Here is a 9381-nt window from a genome sequence, read left to right on the forward strand (position 1 = left end):
TCCATTTCCCACTTGCCAGGTCATCGATCCTTTTAAAATCCCCTCTGTTCAAGTCCTATTCTCATTGGCCTCGGCTTCCGCAGGAGGTAAAGTCTCGTGACACCTTCGCTGCATTTTGTTCCATTCTGCCCGCGCCTAAGTTGAATTGAATTGAATTCGTTGTTTTCCATTGCTAGCCTAATCTTCATACTGCTCTCTCCAGGTTCCTATAGTACTCCTTTTGTTTTGTTTTCTTTTCTCTTTTTCTTCTCCTTCTTTTTCTCAGTTGTCCCCACCATGGCTGGTTAAAATCGCCCGCATCACATGCTTATTGGCACTATGTCATCGTGATTGTGAAATAATAATAATAAAAAAGATAGATACATGTAGATAGATAGATAGATACACTTTCTCTGTCCTCCTATTGTTTGAACCAGCTCTACCACTCGGTATTGAGCACTCTCTTGGACAGCCTGGAACCTCTCTGTTTTTAGATAGATAGATAGATAGATAGATAGATAGATAGATAGATAGATAGATAGATAGATAGATAGATAGATAGATAGATAGATAGATAGATAGATAGATAGATAGATAGATAGTGCAACGCTCACTGCTCTTGGAGCATTTCGAGCACTCTTGGTGGGGTTTGCAGCTCTTTATAAAAATGCTTTGCTTCACGGAAACGTATTTCATTGCGAAGAGCTGCGCTTCGGTCCTCTGAGCTGTGCTGAGGAGCTCTAACAGAGCGAAACAGTTGCTGTCCACAGATTTGAATAGATAGATAGATAGATAGATAGAGAGAGAGAGAGAGAGAGAGAGAGAGAGAGAGAGAGAGAGATGGGTATGTATACAAAAAACATTGCAAACACATTGCGAAACATGTTCGCTTCTTTTGTATCACCATTGGGCCTGGTTTTAGCCAATATATTTGTTGGTAATTGCGGGTCTCGGAATGCGACTTGGCCAGATTTCTATGTTGGAGTTGTTATAAAGACCCTCCATTCATCGTTTCAGGTTTAAATTTAATACCTGTGAACACGAATCATCTCTGAATTTTGTAATTTTTATTGTTTAAGGATTCCCCAAAGGCTTTCGCCTATCGAGGGGGTTTCCAAACTTTCCATAATACCAAATCTGTAAAAGAAGTGATGAGCAATAGGTGAGCAAAGAAAGAGAAAAAGACATAGTCTAAGACAGAGATCTGCGCTTGAGCATATGATTGTAAGCGTGCAGAACTGGGATAATACATGTAAACGATGAAAAATATGCCAGAGATAACCTTCTAAAGAATACGATGTGCCGCTACATATTCAACGGAATTCCACTGCAGTGAAACCAATGAACAAGTTATCCTTCTTCGAAGTATCTGTTGAGAAAAGTCCAGTTGGTATTTAGACTTCCATTTATCGCAGGCCAACCTTCACTTTACTACATCCTCAACCCGTCACCACCAGTCCACCATGCGCTCTTTGCCCTTTGCCGAACCAATGCACGAAACATAAACACACCAGCATAGCAAGGACACTTCCGTTGGCAGATCATTTTTACGACAAGCTGTTTCGCTCCTTCGATCGAGCTGATCAGATATCAGTAGAGGATTCTTGCCTTGTATCAGTAGAGGATGATACTGATGATAATAGAGTGTAAAGGTGAGATACGAGGATGATGACGATGTGAATGAAGAGAGCAATGGCGATGAGGACACCGTCACTGCAGTAAAGAGGAGGAGGGTGATGAGAAGAAGATCTCTCAGCGGTGAAGAAGCGTCTCTTATCAAGTGATCATTGACGCCAATCGTCTCAAGATTCGTGGCATTAGAACTTAGAAGCTGTATTCGTTCGCGACCGACAACCGGACGTACATGTACATGTACATATACATGTACGTCATTGTATGCATTCAGAAAGAACTTCTGTTATCATACTCACCCGGACGTCCGGACACTTTCTCACCCGGCCCACCTGGCTAGTTACAGTAGTGTACGAGCTAGTTGTCAATGTTTCACTTCCCTTCCCCTGTGTTTTTCATCCTTTTTTTGCACACATTTAGTGTTAATTCTCACATTAAATTTTGTATTTGACAATTGTTCACTTTCTCTGCCCATATACATGTACATGTACAGTCGACTCCACTTATAACTCGCATATAGCGAATTGCGTGATATAGCGAACCACTGTCCACGTACGTCCCTGTTTGAAACCATGCAAAAGTGACCCTTTATAGCGAACAGGTTTCGTTTATAACGAACTAAATCTCGTTATAGGGCCGCATACAAACAACACCACAACAAAGTGCACTCATACTGTCATGGGCCACTTGCCAGTCATGACTTGCTGGCAGTTGCTGCTTGTACCATACATGTGCACAGTGTCAGTACAGTGTGAGTGCATTTCAGTTAGTACTGAAGTATAAGCAAGAGTAGTTTATCTACTCTTGGTATAAGTTATAACGAAATTCGGCTATAAAGAACTAATAATTATTATCCTGCACAATGGTGTTCATTATATCAGGAGTCGACTGGATTCTGCTGTTGTTGTTGTTGTTGTTGTTGTTGTTGTTGTTGTTGTTGTTGTTGTTGTTGTTGTTGTTGTCGTTGTTGTTGTTGTTTTGAATTCTTTATTCTCACGATGGCACCATCGCCAATAAGAGACCTGTTGTTGTTGTTGTTGTTGCTGCTGCTGTTGTTGAGTGTTTGTTTGTTTCAATGATAGAGTCGGCGAACAAACAGGCAAATTTGCCTAATGATATCGACTAAAAGAAGAATAAAGACAGTATAAAAGGCCAACAATGTGAAGAAGAGGTTGCTGCGACTTCAGCGATGCCTGGGGAATTGTGTGTTGCTCCCTACATGGGAGCTCGCGCTTTTCCTGCCGACTTGAATTCTCACTCGACGGACTCAAGACTGCCATCCAGATCACACGAGAAGTCCATCGAACCGTCCACTCGGCAAACCTGTAAGAAAGCACCACTCCCTGCTCAATACACAGTGTTTCGGAGAATTCACCCCTCATCAGTTGAGCTTGAGTAGGCTGAGGAAGATTGTGCCTGAAGAGCACCGCTTGTGCTCTCCAGGCAAAAACATCACCAGGGATACAAACTTACAGAGACGCTCCGTTTCCAGCGCAACAAACACCTCGTGAACACCAGATAGCAGCGTGAGTCAGTGTCGCTCATGGAGGTGCTGAAAGGCCAGTAAGGAAATGATACTGCATAAACTCGGATGGAGAGCCAAGGTTTAATTTATACCAAAGAGAAAGGACCAAGGAACTGGTGGTGTTTTTTTTTTTTTTTTTTTTTTTACTATGTTCACACTCCCAGCTCGAAAATAATAAAGAAAGACAATGATACTGAGACTAGGACGAACGTGACAACTATTGAGCAGGGGCTGCACCGAGACGCAGCAGTGATGGTGGGGCATTGATGGCTCTGCCGACCTGAGGTCTCGGCATCACGGCCAAAAACACGCACCAAAAACAAAAGATAGAGCTGTACGAGTCAGCAAAATGAAAAGAAAGGAAGGGTTAACATCAGCGAGTGTGCGGGAGAAACTGTGAGACTATTAACAAATTACCAGGGCTGTTACTGAGAGGAGCATCATGTTAGTGGACAGTATAGCGTAACTTGTAGTTCCTTGGTCCTTTCTCTTCTGTATACTAAATAAAGTGGGTAATTTCTTCTTCCCTGATCATTTCTGATTGTGACTCGGATGTTGAGCCATAAATAAATGTAGAAAGAAAAAGGACATATGGATACGAGTTAAGAGTAACTCTCCATCACTGTAACTGGATACTATATACAGTCAGAAAGTGCAATAGCTAGGCACACAACTGACAGAGTACTGAGACATTCGACGTCCTGACACCTAGGCCTGGGCGGATAATGCTAGTTATTTTGCGGGACTACTAATGACAATGCCAGAAAAACTGTATCATAATGCTACTTATAATGCTGCTGTTCCTCTGCAATGCCAGCAATTCACCAGTAGTAAGTATGGAAAAATGGCTTGGTTTGGGCAGTATTGTGCACGTTTCGTAGTTCTATGTAGACGGCATGGAAAATGCTAGAAAATCATGATCATAATGCTAATAATTTTATGCTGCTATTGCTCCATACAATCCCTTCCAGCTGGCTGTCCAGCGAGGAAAGTCTCGAGTGGAGGCCTCTCGATCTGCTCGCTTATTCGTCTAGCATCATGATTCAGTAGCATTTCATCGCCAAGGACTTCAATTCAAAACAGTTTTCACACTGCGCTTCAAGCCTTTTCCTCGTGAACTATTACTTGCTGCAAACGTATGAGCTCTGCTGCGCGTGTTCCCTTTGTGTGAGGCCCAGAAACAGCTAGTACCTCCGTACTTCGATTGGCTGGATCGATGTCGTCCAGGTTCTCCTCGTTATCGCCATCACGACTGTAACTGGAGACGATTTCTTCACCATTTTCCGCAAGCAGCAGCTAGCGCAGAAATTTCGCCATCCCTGAGTGTAGAAGATGGAATCCGTTCGATCAGCTCAAAAACTCTTCGTTGTGACTAGACTAGAGCCTAGAGGAGTAGCAGGGAATATTTTACCGGAAGCCCTTTGACTTCCCTGACTGCTGAAACCCTTCCTGCCATGACTGCTACTTCTTCAAACAAGTGAGATTCTCTTTGGTTCCATTTCACTGCACTATTAAACTCGAGCGTCCACGCGACACAACCTTTTAACAAAACATCATTTTTCTCAAAAAAATGATTTTCACCCTTAGCCTGGTTTTCGCACAAGTAAGTTGGGCCATTTGAGTATAATGCCACTTTTGGTGGAAATGTAGTGTTATAATGCTAGCATAATGCTCGTTGCAAATCGCACACTATAATGCTACTTATAATGCTAGCATTATCCGCCCAGGCCTACTGACACCTAGCTTCAACACATCTCCGTAGCGCTAGCCGACAGCCTTCCAACTTGGAAGGTTCAAGGTTATGGAAAGGCCAAAGAGGGGAAGGCAAGCGCAACGAAAACGAGCAAAAGCTACAGTCCCAACGGAACAAAGAATGCCGATTGTTACTGGACGATGACGAGACCAGTACGATATTTGACAAAGCGGTCTAACTACAATTTGAAGCAGCAAAGCAGCACACCACCCAACTTGGGTGGGTCATAAATATCAAAGATAAGTAAAGAAAGCTAGGTGTCAGGACGTCGAATGTCTCAGTACTCTGTCAGTTGTGTGCCTAGCTATTGCACTTTCTGACTGTATTATAGTATCCAGTTACAGTGATGGAGAGTTACTCTTAACTCGTATCCATATGTCCTTTTTCTTTCTACATTTCTGATTGTTGATAAATATGGTGGTAAAGACACACCTGGCAATATGGCGGTAAACACACGCCTGCCCACACACGCTCTCTAGGCTGCAAAGTTCTGGCACAGAGCTCTCCTTCTCACCACCACCACCATCAGTTCGCGCCTGGCGCCTGGTCGATGCATGGCTGGCGGTATCCGGCATAGCAGGCTGGTACATCAAGTAGCGCATGGCACATAGATGATGACACAGCAACGACATAGCTCGATTGCGACGTACGTTTCGTCCCCGCTGGACTCATCAGGCAATCTTCTTCTTGGATGTCTTCATACGGAGCTTGACTCGGGAGAATGAAATTGAAGACACCACTGCAGCTGTACTTATGGTTGATAAATATGGTGGTAAAGACACACCTGGCAATATGGCGGTAAACACACGCCTGCCCACACACGCTCTCTAGGCTGCAAAGTTCTGGCACAGAGCTCTCCTTCTCACCACCACCACCACCATCAGTTCGCGCCTGGCGCCTGGTCGATGCATGGCTGGCGGTATCCGGCATAGCAGGCTGGTACATCAAGTAGCGCATGGCACATAGATGATGACACAGCAACGACATAGCTCGATTGCGACGTACGTTTCGTCCCCGCTGGACTCATCAGGCAATCTTCTTCTTGGATGTCTTCATACGGAGCTTGACTCGGGAGAATGAAATTGAAGACACCACTGCAGCTGTACTTATGGTTGATAAATATGGTGGTAACGACACACCTGGCAATATGGCGGTATCAATTTCATTCTCCCGAGTCAAGCTCCGTATGAAGACATCCAAGAAGAAGATTGCCTGATGAGTCCAGCGGGGACGAAACGTACGTCGCAATCGAGCTATGTCGTTGCTGTGTCATCATCTATGTGCCATGCGCTACTTGATGTACCAGCCTGCTATGCCGGATACCGCCAGCCATGCATCGACCAGGCGCCAGGCGCGAACTGATGGTGGTGGTGGTGAGAAGGAGAGCTCTGTGCCAGAACTTTGCAGCCTAGAGAGCGTGTGTGGGCAGGCGTGTGTTTACCGCCATATTGCCAGGTGTGTCTTTACCACCATATTTATCAACCATAAGTACAGCTGCAGTGGCGTCTTCGATTTCATTTCTGATTGTGGTATCCAACTGAAGAATAGGGAGGTTTCGTTTCACGTTGTTCTGCACTACACGCGTACCGTGAAACTCGCGTTCACGTCGAACGTGAGTTGACCTCAGCTCACGTCATGAACGGGATAAGGAGTTTCGACGCCAAAATTTGCCACACCTACGTGAAATTTCACGGTGTAGTGCAGAACAACGTGAAACGAAACCTCTCTAATATCACAAGAAGACGTTCTTGGAAACAATAAACCAACCTCGCCTAGATGTGACTTGTGTGCATAGAGTGAGTAGGAATCTCATACTGTTCATAGCTTTACCATGTGCGCTTCATCCACCGTTTTCGGCAGAGTTACGAAACCGCATCTGCTCGTTCTTCTGTCTGTGTTCATAGCTTTATGTATTTATTCAAACTACTGCACTACAGTTGTACAGTTGTGCTCGGTGAAATTCGACTAAAAACTGCATATTTGTCGCCCTCAACTTGCACAGCCCTTAAGGCCTTGTCGCTCTGGAAATGGTACGAATAGGGCTGGACGTACACGTGATGTGTGTAATCGGAACTGACCCGGGCCAGGGCGCCAGCTTTGCACGTTTATAGGTAGGATTTCAGTGAGCGCAACTGTGCATATCTGCCCAGCACACAGCAGCATTCATTGCAAAGAGGCAATCCAAATTGTATTGAACCAAGAGAAAAAAGAAAGTTTCGTTCACCTAAGGGAGCAGCGAAGGTCGTCATGGAATAGGATGGTTCTTGGCATCAAGAGGAATGGGTGAGTGGCTATAAGAGGAATGGGTGAGTGGCTATAGAAGAGGAATGGGTGAGTGGCTATAGAACAGTGTTGTCAAGCTTTCAACCGTAAAAAGAGATATGCAATGGTTTTTCAGAAAGAACACAAGATAAAACACACAGACATGGAGGGTTCTAAAAGAATCTAAGGAAGACCAGAACACGTACTAGTAGCAGATCAACATGATGGCGGCGGTGGCGGCTGCTGCCAGCGTAAAAACAGTCAGAACATACCGAGCTAGGTGGCAAGAAAGACGGACCGAGACAAAGAAAAAGATAAAAAGAAAAAGACAAGCTGGTATACATTGCCACGGTGCATGCTAACCTATGCTCGTGTCCGTGCGGCTTAGGGTTACTACTGCTGCAAAGCACCTGTAGCACAAGACCCGTGTGGCATGACCTAATACTCCCGGGCCGCAAAAAAAGATGGGTGCTTCCCATAAAATTAATCCAAAAAAACAAAGCAGTAACTTCCTATGTGGCCTAGTCGTCAGCCAGCGCATGGCAAGGACAACAGCACTCTGCGTGGCCCTGTTGCCAGACAACGGACAAAAAAGAGAGTTAAAAGAACAGTGACTGCAATGGGATTGTAATCTGCTCACAACACGCAACAAAAAAAACAGGGTAATGTGAACGCAGTCACAGCGAGTATTTACCTTACTCGGCTAGGTCTAGGTCTGATGGAACGGAAGATCGCACCAAAGAAGACATGGCGTTCTAGAGAGCCGACTCGTAGCCTTCCAATGTTGTTCTTGTTGTCATTGTTGTTGTTGCTGTGGTTGACGTAATTCCCACGAGTGGTTGGCCAGTCAGACTTGTAGCAGATGAACTACTACTAACACCACTAGAGTCAGCAGCACTCACTGAAGGATACAGGCCACTTCCTGGGAGGCCATCGTCCGCTGACAAGTAATCCTCCGTTTGAACGTCGCCAATAGAAACTGGACTAGCCTCTTGCTGTTCTTCAAGCTGGATCTGCAGGTGGCAAGGTGAGGACTGGCAGACACTCTCCGACATGTCGGTAGAGGAAGGTGAGAGAGCGGATTCGAGGTGAGTCTGATTGGGTTCTTGAACACTGATAGCACCGCTCTGCTCTGAACCGGAGCTATTGTTGCTATTGGACAGTTGGCTAGTGGGGTTGGTGGGGTTGGTATTGACACTTGGCACATGTGCTAACTGGGTCTGGGAATCACTACAAATACCGGCACTAGCAGCAACAGGCGATGTACCACGACAGTCTGCTGTCAACGCACCATCACTGCTCTGCTCTGTGGGATTGGCAATGCTACCATCACTGCTCTGCTGTGTGGGATTGGCAATGCTACCATCACTGCTCTGCTCTGTGGGATTGGCAATGTTACCATCACTGCTCTGCTCTGTGGGATTGGCAATGCTACCATCACTGCTCTGCTCTGTGGCATCTGCAATGCTACCATCACTGCTCTGCTCTGTGGCATCTGCAGTGCTACCATCACTGCTCTGCTCTGTGGCATCTGCAGTGCTACTATCACTGCTCTGCTCTGCGGGATTGGCAATGCTACCATCACTGCTCTGCTCTGCGGGATTGGCAATGCTACCATCACTGCTCTGCTCTGTGGGATTGGCAATGCTACCATCACTGCTCTGCTCTGTGGCATCTGCAGTGCTACCATCACTGCTCTGCTCTGTGGCATCTGCAGTGCTACTATCACTGCTCTGCTCTGCGGGATTGGCAATGCTACCATCACTGCTCTGCTCTGTGGGGTTGGCAATGCTACCATCACTGCTTTGCTGTGTGGCATCTGCAGTGCTACCATCACTGCTCTGCTCTGTGGCATCTGCAATGCTACGATCACTGCTTTGCTGTGTGACACCTGCAGTGCTACCATCACTGCTTTGCTGTGTGGGATCTGCAGTGCTACCATCACTGCTCTGCTCTGTGGGATTGGCAATACTACCATCACTGCTCTGCTCTGTGGGATTGGCAATGCTACCATCACTGCTCTGCTCTGTGGCATCTGCAGCATTACAAACCGCAACTAAAGTGGTTGCAGTGCTTGTAGTTGTAGGGGCCGTGTCACCAACGTCACTGGCAAGTGGAGTGTCGTCTGCCGAAGACCAGCTATCATGTGCTGTGTCGCCGGTGGTGGTGGAGGGCTGGCCTCTGCCCACAACGTCGTCCTCGAGCACCAGCACTGAATCCACACAATCAC

At 46.1% G+C, this 9381-nt stretch overlaps 1 protein-coding gene across 1 annotated transcript in view; it reads right to left on the reverse strand.

Annotated features, from left to right (window-relative positions):
- Window positions 1-7062: 7062 nt before the first annotated feature.
- LOC135814924 (uncharacterized) overlaps window positions 7063-9381 on the reverse strand; it is a 55213-nt gene continuing 52894 nt past the window's right edge. The window contains exon 37 of the mRNA XM_065328123.1: window positions 7063-9381. This exon is cut by the window's right edge and continues 1423 nt beyond it. Within this exon, the coding sequence (XP_065184195.1) occupies window positions 7907-9381 (1475 nt within the window). The 3' untranslated portion in view covers window positions 7063-7906.

The sequence above is a fragment of the Sycon ciliatum genome, chromosome 4 (assembly GCF_964019385.1).
Source record: "Sycon ciliatum chromosome 4, ocSycCili1.1, whole genome shotgun sequence".
In the NCBI taxonomy this organism is placed as follows: domain Eukaryota; kingdom Metazoa; phylum Porifera; class Calcarea; order Leucosolenida; family Sycettidae; genus Sycon; species Sycon ciliatum.